The 26831-nt window shown below is 36.7% G+C and overlaps 1 protein-coding gene across 5 annotated transcripts in view; it reads right to left on the bottom strand.

Moving 5' to 3' along the window:
* The window catches only part of ADK (adenosine kinase), a 277815-nt gene that overhangs the window by 42699 nt on the left and 208285 nt on the right, over positions 1-26831 (bottom strand). For all 5 annotated transcript variants that reach the window (XM_027700143.1, XM_027700145.1, XM_027700146.1 and 2 more), the window contains one exon: positions 5474-5509. In XM_027700143.1, coding sequence (XP_027555944.1) covers positions 5474-5509 — 36 coding nt within the window. The remainder of the gene's footprint in view (positions 1-5473; positions 5510-26831) is intronic.

Below are 26831 nucleotides of genomic sequence, written 5' to 3'. Positions count from 1 at the left end.
ATTTCTTTCCATAATTTACGTAATTTTCCTTTTTTTTTTCTTTTATTTCCTAACATTATTCTCTGTGCTACTTACTGTGTCCCACTTTATTCATATCTGTGTTAAACAACACCACACTATTTTCCCAGTTTGCTCTTGTGTACAAGGAACTGTAGTGAAACATGGTGAAGGCCCAGTATTGAATATATGAAAACAGAACAATACTTTCTCATTGTTTTGTGTACTGTTTGTTATGAATCCAAACTCATTTTTTAACACTACTACATATGGAATAGAGCTCATTTATAAAGCTGTCCAGAGGGGTTTCAAGTCATTTACCAGAGTTGTTACAATTATTTTATATTATTATTAAATTGATTTGTATCTTTCACAATCAGCATACTGTGTTATTTTGAAACCCAGGTACAGCATGTACCATTTTGACAAGAGTCTGATTATTTTTCATCAGAAGGTCAGGTAAACGCTTCAGGAACTATAATCTACATATCACTCTGTCCTGGTTACTTGCTTTTTTTTTTTTCTTTTTTTGTTGTTCTTCCAGCACTTCATCTTTCCTATGGACAGAGAATATGCCTGGGCTATATATTTACCAACACCCATTGATGTGAAAATTACATACTTCTGCAACACTCTTAGCCTCCCTTTAATTTCTTCCCCAACTTTGGCAGTTAGAGAGCCCATTGATTTATACACATTTGGCAAACATGAAAGTAGTTTCCCCTTACTTATTGGCCTCTTTATCTCTTTTTAAAATTCTCTCATACTTTTAATTTCCATATACAATGCTCTCACTTGTGTTATTTCTTTCTTCCTCCTGCTTAGACAGTTAACAAAGCTTTCAGAAGGCAATGTCTTCCACCAGAGAAGAGAAGAACCTTGAACCCCCTCTGTGTGGACCGAGGACAGTAAAAAGGGGCCATCTTACCCCTAATTCTCAGAAGGTGATGAGTCCCTTAAAGATGCCAGAGAAAAGCATTGAAATTGCTGTTCCTCTGTTTTGAAATGTCTTTTTAAGAGGTTTAAGAACAGCAGGTATCAGCTGGCGGTACAAGCTGTTGAACAGGGGATGAATGGAGAATATAGCCCTCCAGCTTGCTAATATGTAGGCTTCTGAAGGTTAACCTAAATCCTGAAATATTTCAGGCCTTGATAATTAAGAGATCCCCAAACTAGAAACTGCAATAAATCATCATGAGGATCAAAGGAAACAGGAGAGAGGTGTTTAGTTTTTGCTAAGTTGGAAGTGGCTACTGGTGACTTTATTAGGCTCATTTTACAGTGGAGTAAAACAGGCACAGAAATCAAAGAGCTTGAAGATATTTGTGCAATGTATTTACACGCACGCTGAATTTTGAAAGGAAAATGATGAAGTTATAATAGGAGAAAACGGCATGACCAGAAGATGATTTCTTCAGCTTAAGGAAGAATAAAGATTAACTTACATGAAGAGAGGACCCTGAGGAAAGAGATTAGTGAAGAATGATGGTAAAGGATGAAATAAAGTAGACAGTGAAAGAAAGTAAAAAGCACAAATGTTTTCAGGAAGAATTAAATACATAATAAAGATGTAAAGCATAAGTACAAGGAAGGTATTTAGGAGGAAAAGGTAATTTAAAAAAAAAGCAGAAGTTTCCAGACAGAGTGATTTGGAGATTTGTGTCTGACTGTGCAGACCTTAAAAGTAACTGAAAAGCATTTTATGTGAAAATTAACTTGACCATTTTCAGACAAAATCACTCTCTATACTAATTTTTTTCAAAGGAAGAGAATAAAATAGAGCTTATATAGTGGAAGAGCTTCAACGTTGAGGAGGCTTCAACTTAGGCACAATATATCTCCATTTTACCATTATGTTGTATTTTGAAGGTCAACTGTGACCTTATACAGTATGTGAATATTTACAACTTAAGACTGCAGAGGTACTATGCCTCTTATTTCATTGTCAGGCAAACATCATGGGATGTTGTCATCTGCTATTTCTGTTCAGAATATATATAATATTTTCAAATAATATAATATATATATATATATGTATAATATTTATTTTGCACTGACTCATACTTGCCCACATACTGAGACTTTCTTATACATCCTTTGTCTACAGACATGGCTGATAAGACTGTACTGTTTGTGGTCCTAAAGCTCCAATAATGTGCCCCAAATTCACAGGATACTCAAACATATCCAATTATATACTTGAATCTGATTTAACAAAGCTGTCATACAAATCTCACTAAAGCATGATTTGCCTATTGATGCTGCAACTGAAAAAACTCACATGTGGCATTCATTCCAGCAAGTAAGTGGAATATGTGCATGTGAAGAAAGCACATCAGATATCCCAGGATCAGACAAAATATGTGAAAAACTACGCTAGACAAACCACGCCTTCTGATTTCTGCCTCTGAACAGATACCCAATAACTGTGACTACCACAGCCCTGACCTAAACAGGCCATTAAAACCATTGAAAAGATTGGACCTGTGCAGTGTACCTTGTTAACTTGAAGACCTAAATCCGGTTCAGGGTACCAAAACTCTGATTTTGTTCCCCAGCCAATATGTACTTAGGAGGAGACCTCTACCTCTAACAAGAGAAATTATTTTGTATGGCAGCTGCTACCAACCCCTGAGATACCTACTGTTCCATTCACTTTGTTTTCCTTCTTTGGTTGACAGACAAAATTGAACCCTAAATATTACATTTAAAGTAGGATTTTGCTTTCCTAATTCCCACACAGAAGAAACAGCAAGTTATCCTTTTGTAAAAACAAAAACCTCATAAACCTTTGTTATCTGAAACATATTAGAAACATCCAGTTAAAATATACTGACAACCATTCTACCACTTTAATGGAAACCAAGTCTGAGAGCTTCCCTGGGATAAAAATTGTGACTGTTACAATGGATTACTGAGATGACTGCAACGTACAATTAGGATGAAGCACTGTCTTTGCAGACATTATTTAATAGTTTTAAAATGTCATAGAGCGTGAAATTCACAAAAAACCCTCAACCCCACACTGACACTCTCCAGGAACAGACTACATCAGAAGTAATGTTCTACTTCTGATTATTACAGATAAGTGTTGATCAGAAGATTAAGTGAAGGAAATAACGGTCTTCAAATATCGTGATTGATTTTACAAAAGTACCCAGTATTTCAGCAAAGTACAATGGAAAACTAACTGCTGGTAAGGTGAAACATAAAAATTTCTTTCAATGGACTTTCTCTTACAAAGAAAAAAACCAGATTTCTGTCACTGAAGTATTTTCTCCTGTCTATGATAAGATTTTATTTCTTCAGAAAAGGTGTATATTTTCCTGAAGTTGTCTTGATTGAAACTTTTTTTTCTTTTCAAAAACTGTTTCAGATACATTTAACTCAATCCATGTTTAAGAGATGCATTTAGTACACCAAACTGTTGAAATTACTGTGAGGTAGAACACCTGATTCTCTATGCTAAAATATTTCTGATTAAATTTAATTGCAGCCACCAGCAACTTTTCATCACTTCTATGATAAACATCCTCTTGTTTTTTGCCTTGGTCAGTCAAGTCCTTTCCATCCCTTTGACATTTTTACCAGTTTTCCATTCTCAATATAAATCACAGAATCAATGTTTCAAGCTTTTGAGAGTTTTTGGAAACTTTCCTTGGTTTTAATTGAAAGCCTAACTGAAGCTCCTTTGAGTTTTTTGTAGGATACTTTATTTAAGTGTGATTTTTATTTTTTTTTTTTGCCTCCACAGCACAATGGGAAACACAACTGTGGATGCTTATCAAGTTTTACACATCTCTGTCAGCAAACTTGACATGTGAGTCGTTGCCAAGCAAGGGGGCAATAAGAGATAAGATCATAATCACTGTGCACTTTACTGATATGCTGTAATCAAATGTGGCAGATTTAGGATGTTCAGGAGGAACTGTGCTAAAATCTCTAAGCAAGCACTAATGGAAAGGTTAATATGATGGTAGTTAGCAGACACCAGCAAAAGCAGTTTGTCACTAGAGCTGAATTTAAACCAGGCACATTCAAAGTCTTTAGCTCAAGGGGGCAATAAAAATATAGAATGGGTAGACTTAATACACTACTTCCTTTCTTTTTATTGTCTAGCTACCAGAGGGTACCAATAATTTCTTATGCTTCATATTTTGGAGGCATCTGTGAAATTCATTCATTTGCTAGTATAAACTCAAAGTGTATTTTTATGCTTAAGAATATAGATTATACAAATGAAAATTGACAGTGATAAAAAGTCTTGATTTCTACAAAGCAGCCACATGAATTTGGGAAACATAAAATGAAATGGGACAGCCCACAGTTTAATATCTGAAACAGTGATGGCATTGATGTACCTGCTGGTGTATGGTTCTAAAGAAATCTAAATTGTAGAACAAAAGCTGTCAGTCTTTCCCTCTTTTTTTATATGCAACCATCCACACACAGAAGTGGCACATTCTTAAAGTGATGCAGTTTGAATTGCGCGGCTTCTATTATTTATGCAAAAAGGAGCAGTCAAACTCCTATCTATTCTCTTACACTGCAAACAAATCAATTAAGGTGGGTCTTATTCCAGTGAAAAAACATGTAAAAGGATTTATGTGTGTTCAGTTCTGCAATTTAGATTTCGGTAAGATCACTTACTATCTGCAAAATTAGCACAAGCCTTGTCACATTAATTATAGTATTTAAAACCTGCCTATTTGAATTCAGCATTAGAGACCAATAGCTGATGGCTCTCCAGATTAAGCTATCTGAATGTAGCCAATGGGTGGTACTAGTCAAATAAATACCTTGAGAAGATGAAATCAAAAGCTCTGAAAATCACTGTAAAATCAACAGTGTTTACTTCAAGAAAGTAGAGGATCAGACATTTTTAGAGCACAGATGGAAAACACCAACTCGAATATGTTTTGAAACACAAATTCCACGCTACCCTTTCTAAAAGAAGCTGTTTGTAGAAGCATGGTTTACATTAATCAGTACCTAACAATTTTATATACAACCTTTCTAAAATTCATTTGCATAATGATAATCCGCATATGGCAGGGTTTAAGTTATTTAAGCGGTGTTATATTTCACTATTTAGTCTTGCTTCACCACTGCTTTAGCAGTGAATCCTTCTGGAGTGTAATGCAGCTAATGAGGTAGCTTTTTAACTGAACAAACTGACAGGTCCCATATCTGCAGAGGCAGCTTGAAACCGTGCCCAACCTCTCGGCTTCCCAAGAGGCTTTTCAAAATTCAATAAATAACATCTGTAGGCGATGTTGGGTGCAGACCTAGCAGAGTGCGTCATAACACTGAGCTGGCAGAACAAAGAAACCATGACGACTGCCAAGTTTCCATGGCAACCGCTGCGAGGCTTGGAGAGTATAATAGCACATCAATCATTGTCCAAAAGAACTTCATTATCAGCAAGAAAAAAACCTTTAGGATCTGTTTAGTGTGCAATTGTGGGTTAACTCACCTCAAAGCCTTGCTCTCTAGCAAAAGTGGCAGCTTCCTGAAATAATAAAAAAAGAACAGTTAATTATAAAGTGCTAGATAATGAAGAAATAACACATTTTGAAACTCATTCAGCCAGTTTTCCTTTTACACGATTATCTCAATATAGCCATATACAGTTGTTCGATTCTGATAGTCGCACCAAAAGCTTCCCCCTCCTTCCCTCAAGCCCAACAACGGTACAATGTCAACACATTTCACAAGTTCAAATAAAGAGGGTACAGTATTTTTTTTTCCAAGCAAGGAAAGTTACTTCTGGAGATAGGACTTTGACTAGGAAACCACTGCTTCAAATCCAGACAAACACCCTTCAGACATATTTTTAATTGAAATTGTATCATATCTCCATTTACGTATGGCACATATGTTATCAAGCCATTTAAAAAAATCATGTGTCATCTACAGTGCATTAAAAAACCAGGATCACAAAATGTGCTCAAACCCTTGTGGTAGAATCAGATGAACATTTTAAAATACTCTTGATGTCTTAATCACTGCTTTAGGCAATTTAACTATGTTCTTTTCCTGAAAGAACAGAGGAAACATCAGGGTATCAGAATGTCCTCATGTCTTATTTATATTAATTGGAGCAATTAAAATCTGTTTTGAAACAAAAGCAAGGGAATGGAAGACAAGAGCAATGTTTTTTCCTTACTCACTTTCTACCTTAACATCGGAAATATTGCAGAAAACCCTCAAAGTCTCTATGTTTTAACTCACATTCTTCCAAATTATCTTTGCCAACTGATATTAACTGAGAGATAATCTTGAGCCAAAATGGTGAGTTGATCCAACTAAACAAAAATAACTACCATACCAAACCAGTCCAGTGTCCCTACAAGAGGTTTTAGTGCTGCAGAAAATACATACTTGTGGACCTATATTATCCGTCAATTTGGGGGCAATAGAAGAATTTGATGTGGGTACAATTGATTATAACAACAGTAAGTTGAGGTTAATAAAATGTGATAAGCTGAAAAGCACAACTCCTCAGGCTGCTTCACTGCAGAAACATAAGGCTGACCGGGTTAGCCTTAGCTGATGTTGACAGAAAAACTGAATCATGGTCCTGACAATTGGGTGCGGGCAAGGTTAGCCACTTTGACAATTTACTTACAATTGAATCCCTTCTTGTACATCACACAGGCAATGACATTTGCTAGCCTGGCTGTCAAGAAGGAGTGTAGGGTTCAAAGATATCATGCAGTGTTTTCCTAAACCAGCATGTGATTAACAAAGCCCATGCTCATATGAAAAAAGGAGCCTGCAAGCTTCCACTCTGAAGTGATGCACTTACAATGAACTGCAACACAATCAAGAAAGCCTCAAATGGGACTGTGACAGAGGAAAAAAAAAAAAAAGAGAAATAAGGGAGTGGTAAAGGGGAAGAGAAAAAGAAAACTGCCTAAAAATTATTTCTTGTACCCAAATAAGTTCTTCAACCTCAGGTTTTTGGTCATGTAACTGAAATATGAAGTTACACTGATTTGTCCTAAGGGGATTTTTTTAAAATCCTAATGCAGCAGGACATTAACATATGTGTTAAAATATTGTCTGGCCAGGAAATGGGGCACCAGTACATGAAATAAAAACTATTCCAGTGAAGTGATGCTTTCTTGTGTGTGAAACTTTGAGAGAATTCATCTTCATTTTCTGTACTGGGGCACCCACGCATAGCACATGTGGTTTGAAAGACCTGGTCCTTCCACAAGAAAGGATAAATGATTGCACATTTGTTAAAAAGTATCTCGTCTTCAGATTCTCCTGTTAGAGCGTCATCTTTTAGCCTGGTCTGCTGCCTGGCTACATGAATAATGGCAGCTAGCATACAATCATAGATTTTCCTGCAGTTGACCTTTAATCTCAGGGTGTCTGAACACGCCAAAGAACAACAGCAATCTTAATTTTCTTCTCTCCCATCAACTGAACCTCAGAACAACTCCTGAGCAGCTTATTTCAGTAAGGACTGTGCCTACGGCCCCCTAAAAAATCAGCCTCTCTCAGAATGAGATCCCTTTAAGAATTAAGGTCCTTCCAATAAAAAAAGCTAATAAAGCTCAAAACACACATTTGGATTCTACAGTTTGGTGTTTGCAAAATGCTGAGAAATGTGAGGCAGTCTCTGAATGCCAGGGACAGTTCAAAGTAAATTAACCAGATAAAAGCGATGAGAACCTTTTAGTATCTATTCACAATAACAGTGAGAACAGGAAACAAGCAGAACCCATCTGTGCAGCCCTAGGGCACCTCATACTGAGCTCCACGTCTCTAATAAAGTAGTCAGGTTAAAATCTAAGTGGCTGTAACATGTGGAGACTGCTCGGGTTACAGCGGCCAGCCGGGGCGTTCCCTGATGCAGGTGATAATCAGTATGATAATCACTATATTTACAGGCTTTCCATTTTATATCTGACATTGAAAATCACGAAGAAGGAGGGATTAAGGAAATAAACAACCTACACAGAAGCTTTACTGCTCCCCAGAGAATGCAGCATTTTCATTCATGTGTGACATGCGACAACAGCAAAGCAAAACAGCGACAGAACAGAATTTTCTTAGGAGGCTTCATTTCACATCAGGAGTTCTTTCAGTTTTGATAAACTTTAAACATTATTCATTCATTACTCCAACTCAGCATTTTCAGAGCTATTTTCTGTTATTGTCTACAATTGAACATCTCATTTCATAAAACCCTTTCCCTATCTTTTCACTCTTTCATACTAAATATATTAAAAACTCACACTCCTTTTTCTATATAATCTTTTTACTAACCATGACAGCAAATTTATTGTTGCACCACCTAAAGCAGAAATGGGATTTGGCTTTAGTTGTGAAATGTCATTTGACTCATGTCATTTGGGGCAAAAAAAAATACTAAGTACAGTCGTGCTGAAAGACCCTGTGTGCAATGTTACTTAATGAGAGTAACACAATGTCACCAAAGTTAACACACACCCTCTCTTTGCGTAATTGTGAGCAGTTTACACAGGAAAGCGAGACAAATTAAAGAGATAATAAAAAAGACAACTTCCGTCAGTGCTGGCCTTGCTGTTATGTTGAATTTGCCTCCTAGCTGAAAACTATTTCCATTCTTGCATGTATTTTATTGCTGTCGGAGTCCCAGCATTTAGTAAAAGGAGCTGTTTATAATCTACATACAGGCTAATTTTAACAGGACTTGTTAAAATTCTGAGCCCTTTTATCACCAGCAATACAAACTATTTGCTTGTAAGTAAACAGAAACACACCCTCCAAACACAGAATCCATCAGCATCTGCATTCCTACGAGTATTTGTTAGCCCCCTGTGTTAAGAGACTTTTATGATTATAGAGTTAAGATGGCTCAACTTCAACAATCTCATGTTTGCTTTGCCATGAGACACAGAAGGCATGCTATATATTAAATATTCTTGACACGTCCAAAATTTTTTTTGTTGGTACCAAGGTTTTACGATTACTTGATCAAATTAAAGCCAAAATGGTAACAAATGCATGTTGGGTTAAAATTAAATCATGTGGGCCAACATAAAACTCATGCAGTTGCATTGATGAGCATTTAAAACCATGTATAGCCAAAATTAGCTGACAAAGGATGTTTCAAAAGCACCACCAACATTGTTATCTACAATATGCATTTTAACCTTTATATGGATAAAAAGGAGCACTGTAAACTAAATTTGCATTTCATTGCCAAAATCAACATTATCTCATAAAGAAATGATAAAACAGCAGGACAGCAATGATACCCTTGTACACTGAATGCATTTCCCATAATTACAAATGAAAGCAAATGCAGGGGACACTGAAGCTAATCCCTCCCTTGTCATCCTTCTTGGTAGAGAAAACATCTCACAGAATAACCTCAACTCACATATTACAGTACTACCCCCTGGATTTGATTTACTGTTTTTAATTTAATTGGGAGATTACTGACAGGTTTTGAGGACGTTCCTACTGCATTAACTGTAAACTTCCTGACTTACCCAAAATATACCCTATTCAGGAATATCATCCTCTTTCTCTGCATAATAAATCTGTGACTCTGTGGGTTCAGACCAGCCCATGGATCAATGTAGTCTCAAGCTGGCACACACATACATACAGCATGTGTAACTATAGAGGAAGATCCTCGCAGTACAGTGCAGAGCAGAGTGCAGAACAACAAAATAAATAGAAAAGCAAACTTGAGTGGACTCACTCACTGAGAAATAGTGAATGACTACGAGGACCATAGACTTCATGTCTGCATTTGATGGGACCATTCCTACTGGTACCAACCATGTTTGATTAGAATTTGAATAGTGCTTCCAACACTGTATCTTACAAATCTTGCCAAACTGCCTAAGTCTTCTATAAATAAATCTTAACATTTCCTTCCTTTTCTACATTTCAGAAGTATGGATTGTTAGTTTTCCTCCATTTACATTGTTTCCTTGAACACACTTAAGGCCACGATAATCTCCCTCAGATAACTCCCTTTTTCTTCAGTATAATCATTTACTACTATCCATCCCACTCATGAGTTCAGCTCCAATGCTGGTATAACTTTGTGCTCTTTACATCCTCCCTTGCTTTTCTACAGATTGCGTTGTTTGTGGCAACAAAGTTAGTTTCACAAATCTTTAACACTAAACCCTTGTTATATAAATGGGTGACAACTGAAATAAACATATGGCAATATAGAGGTAGGTGCTGAAGATTTATATTTCTGAAACAATTTTTTTCATTATTTCCTAAAGGACAGTAGACTTGTACAACAAAAACCAAAACCAAACAAACTCCCCAAAAATAATGTATTATTTGTCTCATTGCACTACAGAGACATGAAAGTCTTTTCCTTCATTATAATTAATAACACTCGTAGTTTACCTTTCCTTAAGCAGGCACATTTGTCCCTTGTATCTCTTCATCCCTTCTATCATCTTACCCTGTCCCTAACAAGGAGCTTTCTCATAAAATTCTGTGCTTTCAGAGCTATACCCTTGTTTTATATACTTCGTAGGTACTGGGAATCTCAGATTTCAACAGTATCTGTTGTGCCCAGTAATTCTGAATATGGGTCAAAAAAAGACACCTTTTGTTAAAATCTCCCTCCTTTTTTTGTTGGAAGATAAGTAATGAAGAATGAATTTTCAAGATCACCATGTGCCCTTCTTTTGGTACTTCCTTCATAAAACGTTGGTCACAGTGCAGGAGCTAAGCTAGTTTTTAAGGGGACTAGTGACTTGTGCCAGTCCATGTTTTCCACTCTTCCAGCTTCAGGCCAGTTTATGGTAAATATGACCCTAGAAACAGGGTTTAAGGCACAGACAGGACAATGGATTTTTAATTGCTGCCTTTGAATTATAACAAAGATGTCATAAATATACCCACTAACTTCATGACACAATTGGTGGGGTGCTCTTTTATCAAACCCAGGTATTTAAGGAAGCCTGTAAATGTGCAACAGTATGATCCATCTTTATACCACTCTTTTCTGTATATGCTACACAAAGCCAAACTAAGTTATATCTGATTTTATTACCTGTCCCAATTTTAAGAAAATAATACATGCATAGATACACAGACACATAGATATCATAGCAAATCCACAGTTCTTAATGTGATGAATTAGCAGCATATAAGAACTACAAGTACTTTCATGCGATGCAAAGAAGAGTGATATCAAAGCTGTGGTAATGATGATCCTGACCTACCTCGGGAATCAGAGGCAGATTCTGCTGAAGACCCTCTGATGATCAGTTGAAAATATGACTTCAACAAATGGTCGCTATTATTTAAAATGAATGGATGGAAAGTCTACAGGACACAGTTCCAGCTGGATCACTAACCTTTAGTGCCAACAGTACATTTATTGTGGTTAGTGGTAAGATACATATGTTCCTCTTCATTCAGCGCTAAATAGTTATCAGCAGTTACTCAAAATCCTATCCAGCCCTTCATGTCATTGCAGTCTGATTTAGGTATTACCTTAAGGTCAACTATTACTACATTTCACTGTGTAAAGGCAATACAAGCTCATATGCCTTTATTAAAAAATGGCCATTTATAAAGGCATTAAGGGCTCAAGAGGCAAATGTCATTTTATGCTTTTTCTTTTCTTTTCCCTAAAGAAAGTTGCTTTAATATGGGTCGTAAAGAGTTTGAGAAACAGAAGACAAAAGAACCACACAGCATATTTTCTGAAACAAATGGTGAAATTCTGCTACAACTGAGCAAGTCCGTGCTATACTTGGGGATGTGGTACATGGATGTAATACTTCAGTATAATTGTTGTTTGACAAGCACAAAGGACTAATCCTTGATTCAGTCAGTAGTGTACACCTTTCACTTTCAGAGAAGATCAATAGAAGTGGTCACAGAATGGACAGACTCTGCACACAGCTTGAGAATCAACACTGAGAAATCAGCAAATATCCACCCCTCACTGGTTGTTACTGAAGAAAGCACAGCTGGCATCAACTGGATGGGTAGATTACTATAAAGGAACACTAAGGTGATTTTTACCCCTCTTTCTTTTTACCATAAGCAGTGCCGGACCCCAAAATTGCTTTTCTTTATAAAGGACAGATAGCAAGAATTCGTATCATATCCTAAAATATTATTTCAGCTTGCTCCAGCAATACTAAAGACACTGGCAAATATATGTACGCTGCCTTCACCCAGTAGGTGAAAATATAAAATAATAATCATCAGTTCAAGTGAATAATCAGAACAAATATAAATACCATATGGGGTTAAAATTGTAATGTTCAGAGGGATTCTGGCACAGTACCAGAGGGTTTTGTCTGAAAAAGCCTAATGTGAAAAGAATTGGGAAAGAAACGTATTTCCTGTCCTGCTTGGGTTTACCCCAGAGTGTCTGTATCATGTACAATTCATTAATATTCAAGCTATTTATTCTCCTATTCAGGTTAGTACCAGAACTATAGTTCCTGCTAGAATCTTCTCTGCTAAGAATCACCCTGAGTCAGAGCTTAATGCCATTACAGGGTCTGCAACAGCTGCAGCAGGAATATGCCTCTGAGCCATTTTGAAATTTTATGATGGATAAAGTGCTATTACTTGTATCTACCTTACATGCTTACCTAAAGAACTGAACTACCTATGACTCTGCATGTGTGTCTCTCCTTACATATTATAAGCATCAAATGAGTGAACAATACTTACACCATTTCTCCATACAAATATGTCTGTCTCTACCTTAAAAATAAATGCATCGTGATCAGAAGAGAGGGAGAAGGAAAAATAATCCACTCCTTCCTTAAACATCATTGGATTGGGAGAACATAATAAAAATGAAAACAAATATCTTAAAACTAATAGCTAGAAGATAAGAGTTTTATATGCATATAAAAATAAAAGATGTGGTGGTCTTTTGAAGTCTTTAGTACTGTTCATTGGATGCTCCTAGTGCTAACTTTCTGGTTGGAGGGTGACAAATGGAAATAAAAGATTCCATCATTTTCAACAAGGCCTTCTATGATTGCAACCACTCAAACTAGTCTGAAATCAGACAAGATATTCTCATCTAGCAATTTCAGATGAAGAGAATAATCAGATTCTGTGCTAAAAGTGCTGGGATCCAGCAGGACTTGTCTCTAGCCCAGCTGAAGGGGTAACACATTTTTAGCAGTGAAACTGAGTTGTTTTATACACTTTGTTTAGTGTGATGTCATGCACAGCCATTTAGAATTATAACTAAGGCTCTGGTATTGGGAACCCTGTAAAAAGCAATCATCACATAACACTCCTCTTGTGCTGGGCTGGCTCTGCTTGTTAACTCTAGGAAGAAAATAAAGTTGCTCACTGCAACCTCTAGCAATAACACTAACTTTTAACTGATCTTCAAAACACATATTTTACCCTTTCAGTGAATTTTGAAGCCAAGTGACTTTAAGATTCTTACTGGAGTTTCTTGTGCTGTTTAATGCTATTTCAATGATGCATTTATCCGTGTTCAAGATATGAATACTCAAGATAAATTTTTTTTCCTGAAATTTTCTGTAGCTACTTTTTGGAAGGAAAAACCTAGTTGTCAGTCTGTACTAGTAGTGCTCTCTCACAACATGGTCATTGCATGGAAAAACAAAATTTCAATCTGACCACAGTTAGATCATTGTGGTCCTGACTGTAGAATATGAGCTCTAATTCCAGATGTGACTAAGGCACTGTTTATCATGTTGGAGAAGTTGCTAATTTCTTGCACCAATTTTTAAAAAATCCATAGAAGTTAGAATTTAACTGCTTCTGACCATTAAGTGTTTAAGGATGAGTGGTTTTTTGGTATGTTTGTTCTTTTTCTACAAGAAGCCACCCTCCACCTGAGACCAGCTTAAACAGAGCAGAGACTGCAAGAATAGTCAAATAATGGAATTAGAGGTATATGATTCCAACATATTTTAGTGGTATCACAAAAGCCAAGGGTGGTTGAGTTTGAAAGGGGCCTCTGAACATCGTGTAGTCCAACCCAACTCCTCAAGCAGGGTCAGCTAAAGCAGGTTGCCCAGGATCACTAGATTTTGAATATCTCCAAGGATCTCCACACCCTTCCTGGAAAATCTGTTCCAGCATTCAACCGCCATCGCAGTACAGTTTTTTCCTTATGCTTAAGTGGAATTTCCTGTAGTTGAATTAGTGCCTGTTGCCTCCTGTCCTGTCCTGTCATTGGATACCACTGTGAAGAGCCCGCCTCCATCTTATTTACTGCCTCTTATTAGTACGCATTGATAAGATCTCCCTGAGTCTCCTCTTCTTGAGGGTCTCAGTCTCCTCTCCTCAAACAACAGACACTCCAAACCCTCAATCATCTTTGTGGCCTTTGGTGGTATCACTCCAGTAAGTCTATGTCCTTCTTTCTCAAGCTGGGGGCCCAGAACTGGACCCAACACTGCAGATGCATCTCACCAGGGGAAGGATCACTGCCCCCCACCTGCTGGCAATGCTCTTCCTCATGCAGCCCAGGATGCTGTGGTCTTTCTTCTTCACTGTGAAGGCACATTGCTGGCTCAAATCCTTTGTTTTTCCACTGGGATTCTGAGGTCCCCTTTCGCCAAGACACTTTCCACCCAACTGGTTCCCAGCCTGTCCCAGGACCAACATTCCTCCCCAGATAAGAGCACGTTCCATTTTCACTTGCTGAACTTCATGAGATTCCCATCACCACATCTCTCCATACTGTCAAAGTCTTTGGAATTTTGATATTATCCTTTGCATTGAGATAGTAGCTACTGATTGCAAGTATGGGATAAAATCCATGCTGGGGCTAGGTAGACAGGGAGACTTTATCAAAGACTTACTGATACACACAGAAAAGTTACGATGGAAAAGAAACAGCTAAAGAAACAAAGCAACTAACCACAGCCATGGAGCAGGTGAGGACAGTCATGAATCAGACCAAGCTGCACTGACAAATAAGCAGTATCTCTCAGAGACTTGGAAAAATCCTCCATCCAGCTTCTGCGGGCCAAAAGACTGGTCGCATCAGTACAGAACACCAAAGATGAAGGAAACATGGAAGTCCATTAATGGGTTCATGTGGGTTAGAATACGCTTGGAAGCAGACATTCAAATTATCCATAACCAATTGCTTCATGCATTCAAATCACTCTCATTTCATTATAATTGCTTTCTCCTTTAAAATCTGGCTTAGATAAAGAGATCATGACTATTCCATTGGTTTGGTTTGTTACTATGCTTTCAAACATAAAGTAATTTTTTTAAGAAGTGGGATACAGAATTTCTATGACAGAAATGAAACTATAAGCATTCTCAGCACTCCTTTCTACTTTTAAAACACCATGCTTGTAACAACAAAAAAAAATTATAAAATGTAAGATGTAAAAAAAAAATAGTATGAATATGCATTAATTCCTATAGAAAAAAATTGAAATTATATCATGTAATTATGGTAAATTAAATTCCTGCATCAAAGATCACTAATCTTTCACCTAATACATAACAGCATGATTATGACAACAACTTATTTGTTGAAAGTGCACAGTTTAGCAGTGCATTATTACATGGATAACTACACAAACCCCTTTCTGTCAATGTGATCATCTGCTCTAAGATGCACTGGATATGTAGCAGTAACAGTGCTAAGATGAATTCATAGTGGTTTTGTCTGTCAGGCATTTGCCTTCCCTGTTAAATCAACTTTATGTACACACACATACATGACTTTCACAAATGCATATACAGATCATGACAAAACAAACACGATCTCCTTCTCTGAAACCTTCTGTGTTTCAGTTTTCTGTATGCCCCCATTCTCCAAATCCTTCCAGGTTAAATCAGTGGTTTTTACAAGCACTTCTATTAATAGATCTCTAACTAGGGAAAACAAAAAGGTGCCTAAAATGGAATCACAGCCACCAAAATACCATAACTTATCAGCACTTTCATGTTTTCTGAGCACTTGAAGGTTATAAAGACCTACAGCTCTAGTTTGAGATATACTGGTTACATCACCATTCATGTCAAATAGTACTGATGGATCTTTTTGTTACTATGAAGTTATTCTGCCTTGTTAATATAATTGCAATGACTTATCTATTCTCTCTTAAAAATATCATATTCATTAGTTACAAAATATTAAAGTATAAATAGATTTTTGTTTCAGTATAATGACTGAGGTTGCTGTACAATTTGCTATGTACTATTTTAGTTCAGTTCATAACTCACAGAGATAACTTTTAAAGCCAAGCTGAAAAGTAAAATTTGGACTCAGTCCACACAGAGAGAAATGAAAGATTTGGTCAACATTTGAATGAAAGAAAATTCAGAGTTTCAAGTGTGCTCTTTTTAGAAGAGCTGTTCTCTAAATCTCTGCTAAGCAAGGACACTCTCCTACTGGCACCAGTTGCATATTCCAAAGGATTATAAAAATCTATCATACTTTTCAAGCAATAATGTTTAAAAAACTTGGTACATAAGCATACAAAAAAATTACCCTCTCTGATTCCACCATATGTACATTCTCCACATACTCCCAGACTCAAAGAACATTTTATTAATCCTCAGCTATACTTCAGAACAGTTACCATTTAACCTCTACTTCTGTGTCTTTAAAATGCTACATTTATTTTAGGATTTGTCTCACAACTATTTTTTAATTACTGAGATAACAGATTGACATTATATTTTAATATACATTTACATATTTGCTAACCATTACTATATGTTTAGGATATGTTAGCATATTGCAAATGAACCTGAAACCGCACCTGATATATTTCTTATTTTATTACATGACAAATGTAAGACTACATATTATTCTGAAGCTGAAATTAGTAGTCATAGTAATAGTAATTCAGTTTTGGACAGGTTATTTTTAGCTAAGTACTTGCTCAAGCCCTTCACTGCAGATTTCTCACACCTCCTAAGTGTTCAGAAGTATAAATAATCTTTTTTTTTCCTCTGCCTGTAGTATTACATTTGTGTTTAAATATAACAGAAGTTATTTCAATCTATTTAGTTTGCCTCACACTTTCCAACACAAAGAATTCCTGTGATTTCTTCCAAGATGCTGTGTCTCTTTCATTTTATGCAAAATTCAAAAAGAGCTGTGGGGTCAAAGCAGTGCTGTTCTTTTGTTCAGATTGCATTCCAATTTGGGCTCTTGGAAATTTACTTTCTTCTCTTATATTAGTAATAATTTTTTTGGCCAAATACCAGATAACAAATGAACGGGAACATTCTAAAACAGTAGTGCTATGCTTTCAGAGCAAAAGTAGTGGCAATAACAGCACACCAGATGCTGCATTGGAAGTTTTATTTTAAAAGACAGCTATTTAGGGATTTAGGGAAATGAAGAAAGAATAGCCTGCGACCTCTGAAAAGTGGCATAAATTTGTCGAATCTCCTTGGTTTGAGGTTTATTTCTTTTTTCTAAAAGAGCTATGAGGAATGTGGTGCTCATACAATATAGTAAAATCTAATTATGTTATAAACAAGCCAGAACAGATATTCGGCACTAGCAGACATTCCTAATTCCTTATCTCTTGTCAGATTTTTATATCATGCATGTTCCTCTTTCACTCAGGTTAATCAACTCCTCTGAATTATGCTTCAAAAAGTCACATATGACATCTACCATGCCATGGTTTGAAAATCACCATGTTCTAAAATGCATTTTGATCTCAGGTTTAGACCATGAAAATGAACAGTTTATTTGGAGCCTGGCTGGCTTACATGGCGAGTGGTGAACAGTTTGCAGAGGATACTGTGCTAAAAGTGTCACTTTTAAAAATAATATTGAAGCAGTTTTTTACAAACATGGCACTTGTCCAAAGCACATATGGAACATAAATATAACCATAAAATTTTATGCACCAGATTTGACCAAGGCCTTGAGTGTTAATTTATATTTTCTCCATTTTGCTGGAAGACTAGCTGCATTTGATAAAGCTACTTCATAAGGACTCTGTTCTACTAACATTTACACATCACACATCTGGACTTGGAAAAGGATTCTGAGTAAAAGAGCCAGCTAATGTAGATCTTGTTTATGTTATGTGCAATTACTCTTGTGTCATGAATCTCCCTGGGATATCAGAATGTGCTGAAGACACCCAAACAATATTTACTTCAAATAAAAGTGCAAAAGCCTGAGCGTTTCTGTCCCTATCAATGAGCTTGGTACACATGATCATGTATAAAAATTAATGGTATTTGTGGTGGTAATAATATTGCATTTCATTTTTATTAATTATTTGAATGTAATTAGAGCTGCCCTCAGCATCTGAAGATCTCTGTTTGGATTGTTTTTCTCTCACAACTCGCTCACTGCAGCCAAGGGAACTAAGCGATGGCAGTTGCAACACTCAATTCAGTTACATAAACACATCTTCCTTGCCAGATTCCCCTGCGGTGTTCCCATTTCATGAAGTCTGTCTCTAGCATTTAGTAATGTACTGTACCAGCAAGTTTCTTTTCATGTCACAAAAAATTAGGTCCTCTGCTTCTGGCAGCAGAGCAGCATGTGTGTGAGCATCACACACATGGAATCCACCCCACACCGGGTGGCTGCACCAGCAAGAGAACAGAGAAGAAATACAATACTCGAGTAGCTACAGAACAAGAATGGGATGTCAGATTTTAGCAGGAGAAAGACAGCCTTCATGCAGACATTGAAGCAGATTTATTCCTAAGGCTGTTGCAGCGCCAACAAATGTGAATGCACATTACACCTTTAACCATACACAAGATGCATGTGCTTCCTTCTGTACTGAGTGTATTTGTCAGTAATGATAAATAACACTCTGGCCAGACTATCCCTGTAGGTGTAAATGGAGTTACACTTTTTAACATCACAGCTGGAACAAACATACCTTTGACTATGAAAGCAGTATGTGGTAAAAGAGGTGAGACATAGACAGAGTGACTTAATCTATCACACAGCCCATCAGCTACAGGGACAAGGGGCTTTCTGGACAAAGTTTCCCACCACACCTGCCCACCAGTATGAGGCTGGGTGGTCAAACATCATTGACTTGCTGGAGCTTACCCTCCCCATGGACAGGTCACTGCTGAAGGCTATCTGGTAAATTATATAGGGACTAGTGGCTGTATGTCTGTGCAAGGGTCAGAGACCTTACAAGTCTTTGGGCATGTTTATAGAAGGCAGTGGAGCGTCACAGAGGTCTCAGAGTTACCTGAGCTACCAGCCTGCATGGTAATTCATGCAGAATCACACAGCTTAAGATACTCTTGAAGCATGAGCAAACTGTATCATCTAGTTTTGCAGGCTGCCTGTCCTGGGTCAGTTCAAATGTCTTTTGTTGAAGAGTACACCTATGCACTTCGAGGATTATTTGTAAATTCCACTTGCTTCCTAGATAAACATAAAAATACCATGGGGTTTTTTTCTGAAACAGAAATAGAGGAGAACAGAGAGAATCCAAATAAAAATTGAAGTAGCTAGAATTGCTTATTAATGGTTAAGAATTATAACAAATGAAAGAGGCCTTTCAAAAAAAAATTACACACTTTTCAGTCAACATTGAAACTGTGTAAAAAAGTGTCCTTCTTTCTAATTTAAGACTTAATTTTCCTCTGGGTGTCTCTGATCACACTGAAAGAGTCTAAACAGCAGCACTGCTAAATAGAGCTGGAATCTGAACCACTGGGGCTCCACCTCCAGTTCAAGGACTTAAGCAGGTTGGATCAAACTTCCCAGTTAAAGTAGTTTTCTAGCTCTTCACTACAACCCCTACAGATAAATGTAGTACCTAACAGCACCATGTCCACTTTCCTACCCAGTGAAGTGAGATTCCTTCTTTGTGGGAAGAATTCTGACACTACACGATGCAAGGAAGATGAGATCAACCATTGCATGAATGTAGATCAATTTTACTTTTGCATCTTCACATGGAATTGCTAATGGCTGGCTCCAAGTGTTGACATGTTTGTTCAATAACTCATGTGCCCTGTTCCTCTTTTGTTAAACACATTTTCAAAGTAAGTTAAACAGGAACAAACCACTCCTGTTCCAGCATAAGATTGTCCACAAATGGACACAATACAAATCTGAGTTAAAGCTGTTGTGCTTAAAATAATGTGCTATCTCAGTTCACATTAATTTTTCTGTATAGACAAGTCTTTATTAAAGGAGAATGACTGAAATGGTGGATTAAGTCTGCAGTCCTACAAACTGCTTTTCTTCAAATATCCGTATTCACAATTATCATATATACATGTTATTACATGTTAGCTCACATCTCACAAATGAGAAAACATAACTCAACTATAAGAAGCAGCAACCTAGATCTGTGATAAAAGACTTTTCACCTTCACTTGCCCACAGTCACAAGTCACATTGAGGTAACTCACCACTGTGTTTAATGATGATCTGGAAAATCTAGTACTTGGCTTCTCAATTCTACTGGTGTTAATGAGCTGCACACCAAAGTATAGAAGTTACCACCTAAATGCTTCATAAATTTGCCATTTCTAAAGTCAAAGAAGCAGTAGGTAAAAATCACACCACTTTCTGCAATGCTATTTTACCTAACACTAACAACCTGTGATTAGCCAAAAGACAGCTTTGTTTATGAGTTCATACTTAGAGAAAATGTCTTCCTGAATACCCCACATTATTTTCTTGAAATACTGCAGGTAAGTACCAATATTTCACAGGAGCCTAGAGTTAAGTATATACTAGTGGAGGCTCTGCTGTTAAAAGCCACTGAGGCTTTCCTTCAGCTTGGTAGCCAAGGATTTACAATATTAGGGATGCTAACATTTGCAACATAAGGCCTTCTGTAAATCAGTGTGTAACTATTTGTTTAGAAAAGTGTGTGATACTCTCAACTTCTACTTTCAGTACTTGTGCAGAAAATAATCACGGTTCAGGTGGCATTTGGGTATTTTGTATTTCAGAACTAGCAAAGCAATCTGGTGACATGGTCATTGCTATGGTAACTACACTTTTGTAGTGAACATTGAAGTAAATAGGTACATAAAACATGTATAAGTTGTCACTATGTAAGTTACTGTTGCCCTGGGGCTGCAATAATTTCCTTCCTTTAAAATCGTTAAATCTAGCCATAAATACTTGGTATCTCTCAATGCCTTATTATTTCAATAAGATGACAAGGCTCCTCTTACATAATATAGTGCAAACACACAAGCACATCAATTTATCAAAACAGGAACTTTTTGAAGAAGTAATTTACTGGCCTGTAAGTAGCAAACTATGAACAGGCTTCTGGCCTGGATAAAGAAAATCACTCCCAGGTTTGCACTCAGGCAAGGTTGAGCTGCTGTGGAAGGTCTGAAATGCTAAGAAATCTCTCCATCTCTGGGAAATACAGAGCCAATTTCAGGAAGAGAGCTCCAATGGGTGTTCTCAAGTCTTCCCCTTATTCTTTGTCTCCTCTTCTCCTCAAATAATCCACCAATGGCTGAGATGTGCAATTAAAAAAGAACTCCTTCAGCAAATAGCAGTAATGGGCAGAAAAAGGTTTTGGTCTCCTTTCATGCTCTGCTCTTCAGCATAAAGAATGTTTGGCCTAAAGAGGTTCTCCCTTTGTCCCAGCAGAGCAATATAACACCACTGTTACATCTTTCATTCACAAACTCGTCTTGGAACAGTGAAATGCAAGATTAACACGTAGCTTAACACAGGCTTCTCACACATAGTGCCAATGAACTGATACTCAGAGAAGAGAAGCACAGTTGTCTTTCAATTTAGACCAGGACTGTAATCCTGCTGAGCAGAGAACCAAAGGGACCAGTCTACCCCTGGCAGAGAACGAAGGCAGTACTGATGGGTCAAGTGGATCCCTTGGGATCATTTCCTTGGGTTAGATTATGTATATGGCTCGGGAGTTTTATGTTTCTGAAATAAAGGGGATAGTGTTTTATGACAGCTGCATTATACCATCATATCATATGGATTAGGATGGCCATGGAGACTGGAAGGCCTGCACAGTTATCAATGATGAGGGAGGTACAGCTGAATAAGTCTTTAATAGAACATATACCAGTGTATGTCCAGTGACTGGATCAACATCAACAGACACCTTTTTAAACTAGAGAATCCAACTGCTGCAAGACAAAAAGAGAAAAGGTGCTAATTTTATGTGTGATGAGAAAGCATCCACCTTAATGTATCATTCATGTTCTGGTCATGACTCTAATGCCAATATTAAGTTCTGTTTTTCACTGAAAGCAAATATTTGACCTCTGTTTACTATGAAAAATACTGTGTCAAAACCGTACATGGTTTGAATGTACTTTCTGAGAGTGTACAAGAACTTTATTTATGAATACATTGGCAACTAGGTCCTTTACCACAGATACACACTGGCTGTACCCCAAAAGGTTTGACAAATGTCATAAGTAATTATTGTTTGAAATTTGACAGTCAGGCTACATTTAAAGCTGGAAATTTACACAAACTATTCATGATTGTTTTATCTAATTATATCTAGAGGGACTACAACAGTGCAGGTAGCCCTAATATGGGACCACTAAAATTCTAGTTACCTGTCAGTCCTTGCCTCATGATTTTAAAGACTGTAACAATTTTGCTCTGAAAAAAAGAAGCCCAAGGACTGTATTTTGGTTTCTTTTTTTTCAGATGGACTGTCTCAAATTACATCCCTGTTCAAAAAAATAATGTGGCCACACCCTCTTGGGCCTTTACTTTAAAATATCCCCTATGTCTCTGCTGCCTTAGCTACTCTGTACAGAGGGAACCTGAGACAGAAGTTACAAGTCTGAAAATGGGGGCCAATAGGGAGCAAGGTCTCCATCTTCCTCCAGCAGTAAATTCCTAGATCAACTCAGGCTGTAATGTGCAATTTCACATTAATATAACTCCACAAATCACCTCCTCAGAGGCTTCATTCATCAGTAATGCTCTCACTTCATTATGCTACTATGCTGATAGAAAAGGTACACAAGTACAGGTTAACAGGTTGGTGTACTGTGGCTGTTTGTCTTATGCTCTGTTATATTTGAAAACCTGTTCTTATGAGCCAACACCAATACAAAATGATTTAAGGTTGAGAGAGGTAGAATTTTTGCACTGCTATTTAATCCTTGGGTTTTTTGTTTGGAGTCCATGTATGGTGCTTTAAAAAAGCCATACTGATGATGATAATAATGATATTATTATGGTATAATATAAAAATTATTATTATTAACACATTCTATAACTACAATTATATATAATTATTATATAACAATATATTATTACTAATAACAATGGAAAAAACTACATCAATATACAGCAAAAATCAGGGTATGAGTCAATAACTTCAGTATTAATAACTGCAAGTATGCTATAACAATTTTGAAATCCACAAGCATGAATATAAATTCAGAAAACCCAGGGTTAAGTTTATACTGAAAAAAATCCAATTACATTAAAAGATAGACAAGCAAGTTATTCATACATTAACTCCTACTTGTCTTGAATCTGCAAATGAAAACTTACATGAAAAAAGTGCAGCGTTCTGAAAACATAATTCCTAGATAATTCAGTACTCCAAACAGTAAAATATTTTAGTAGTAACAATAGTTATTATATAGTTTTACTACAGGATACTCTATCATTACTATTCTCAGCAGTAGGACAGAGACACCTCCCTGACACACAGCTCTTTCATGGTGCTCTTGTGCTGACAGAGGACCAAGTTAACAAAGAGCAATGAACCTTTCACAAATCTTGCATCACACAATCCCTGCTGCCACATTAAAGATTAATGTGGCAATACAGGGAAGCCCAACCTCCCTTCCCTTTGCTCTCCTGCATAAGACTTAGGCATAATACAATCAGTGTATTCTTAGCCCGCAATCTTTCACTCTGTTCTGTTAGAATTCAACAGTTGTTTTAAAACATGGGGACTACTATTAAAAGTTGCTGGAAGTATTCATGCAGAAAGCTGAAAAGATTGACAGTGAATTTTTTTTACTTATACAGCAAAGACTAATTTGTATTTTACGCTGTTTCAGCAGTCTTTAACTGTTTTCTTCAAAATCACTGGCTCAGTGGCACCATATGGAGCATGTTGAACTTAAGATACCAAGAATGTGTCCAAGATATATCTCACTCCAGTGTGTTAAAACATTCCACCCTGCAGCTGTCATTATAGGAATATAATTCATACTCTAAAGTTTAAAGAAAAACAGTGTAGCTTACTATGCTTATAAAAATACAAGATTCTTTTGGTTCCAAGTAACAGTCAGTAAATGGAAAACAGTTAATCTTAAATACTGCTGTCTTAAATATTTGAAATTTTAACTGATCATGAACTGCTTTAATTCTGCATGATATTTAAGACTATAATATTTAAGAAAGCAAACAAAAAAATCTATAGTGAAGGGACTCATATATCTAGCCTTAGCATAGACCATCATTACTTTTTTTTTCTTTTCCATTCATTGCTTTTCTTTTAAAAATTGATATATGAGACTACAGAGCAAAAACCCTAGCTACACTGTGTAATGGCACTGAACAAGCATATCATCATTATTATGACATTTCACCTCTCTCTGGTCATTACTTCTCCAGTCTTTTGTTTGATATCTCTGTTTAAAATGTAAGTTTCTCAGAACAGGACATGCCTCTTACTCTGTTTCGTACAGTGTATAGAACTCCAAACATCATCTATAAAGTTAACTGCCGTAATAATAAAGGTAGAAGATAGGCAAGAAAAAAACCCCACATGATTTCTTAGAAAAGCTGTCTTGGGATAGACACATTATTCAAATTGTCAATTTGCAAACAAGATGCCTTAGAAAAGGTTCCACAAAACCATTTTAACATGCCAACCCATCATATATCCTGTACATGATACGTTTCAGAGAAAAACTGTTTTAGAGAATTTAACCATTTTATTGATACAATTTTTCATACGCCTTCAAGGTCAGGAAGTTGTATGAGGCTCAGGGGAAAATGTTTTAGAAATCTTCTAAAGTTATCCCCTAATAATTTACCGATAAATGGTAAACACATATGTAAGGCTTAATATCCTGGAGGTCTTCATTGGTAAGCAGTAAGTTGTGTGTGCCTTGTTGGCAAGCTGGGGATCTCCCCTGTCCAATATTGTCAGTCTTCCACTTACAGCCATCCAAGGACCAAAGATACTGATGCAGGCTGAGCACTGCACACCTTATGTCTCTGGCCAGTACAATACCAAGGAGGCATTTCAGATTTGCAGAGAGATTACTGGGAGCAGGAACGTGGAAATGGTTTTCACAGGTTGGTTTATTCCAGAAGGATGGCTGGTTGGGGCAGCTGAGAGCACAGAAGCTGGCTGGTGACAGAGAGCAGTAACTCAGTCACAAGTACTGCCCAAGACCTTGTTATACCTTCCACATAGCTGTGGGCAACGTAAGATCCATAGAAGTGTTTGAAAATGTGGAATTAAAAGAGGAAAACATTGCAGAGTTATACCAAATTTGCACTCCTGGCTGTGGCTGGGTATGATGTGTTTGATTCCAGAAAAATGAAATGCAAGAAATATACAAGAAAAAAAAGTAGTTAAGGAAATGTTACGAAAAGGTTAAGCATCGTAACTTACTTGGATGTTGATTTAAATTAACAACACTGTCGGAGCAGCTTAACATAGACAAAATTAGTTACATTTCAAACAGTTTGCAGGATGAATTGGATATATTTCAAATCTACTTTTGTGAATTTTATCTACATGAAGTATAATTTTTCTTACTCATAATCCTGAACAAGGATTAATTGCAGGAGATCTTATTAACAGATGAACAAAACAGTAGCACTGAAAACATTTTTTCAATTCTAATTAAAAAAAAATCCATTAGAAAACTTTCCACATACAAATTACCCAATTCTCTCCATACACCTAAAAAATCATTACTGTATCACTAGGTATACAAGATTTTGAAATAGAAAAATTAGAGGTTTGCCTTGCTTTGTGTTTTGTTACATGAGACACTGTTCTAAAAGTTGTTACCTTGAATAACATCCACAAGACAGAATGTCTGCACAGCTTACTCCTGAATTAAGCATTTTCCTGGTCTAGAAACATTGCTCATTAACCTAGTACATACTCTTCTCTCACTCTAAATCTATACAAATGCCCTCCAAAGTAATTCACTTCTGTTAATTTACGTTGCAGTATTTTACACAGTGCATTTTTAAATTCCAAATAAAAATAAAGAGAACCTGTTAAGAATGGTAGAGGTGAAGGTTCGTTAAAAAGTAAAATTGACATTTAACTTTCTAAAATAAACAACTCAAATGGAAGATGTGCTAAATGAATAGGTATTGTTTGAATAAAGTCTGTTACAATGAAGATTCTCCCCTAAAATACTTGATATCTTTACCATAAATAAAAAGATAACTTTGGGATGAGTTACATTGTCATTTCTAGGCCAACTTAAACATTATCCCAAGAACATATCTGTAACACATTAAACACTTTGATCTTGATTTTAGCTTGGTCTACCTGAAATATATACATGCTCCACTCATCCTGAGACACAAAGTTCTTGTTTGAAATATGAAAGGAACTCATCTGCAAGTAGAGTTAATATGGACTCCTGAAACTCATGGTTTCCATGGTTTACGCTAAATATTGGGTCCACCCGCCACCATTCTACACTTCAGAACACTCCCAAGTGTGTCCACCCACCTTTCAGATAATGCATGTTCAGAGATGGGTTACAACTGGTCAGCATAAGGCTGTCTACTTCTTCAGTTCTTTTCACGAGTTTAGATTCTAGAAGAAAGATATTTGGTTCCAGATGATGAGTGTTCTTTTTTGAGCAGTGAGATTCAGTAGTTTGACTCATTATCGTAATTCACATATACCAAGATGCAGCTCCAT

The sequence above is a fragment of the Neopelma chrysocephalum genome, unplaced genomic scaffold (assembly GCF_003984885.1).
Source record: "Neopelma chrysocephalum unplaced genomic scaffold, ASM398488v2 Primary Assembly neopelma1_143, whole genome shotgun sequence".
Taxonomy (NCBI): Eukaryota; Metazoa; Chordata; class Aves; order Passeriformes; family Pipridae; genus Neopelma; species Neopelma chrysocephalum.
The sequence above is the reverse complement of the archived record's forward strand: the minus strand, read 5'-3'. Positions and strand labels throughout refer to the sequence as shown.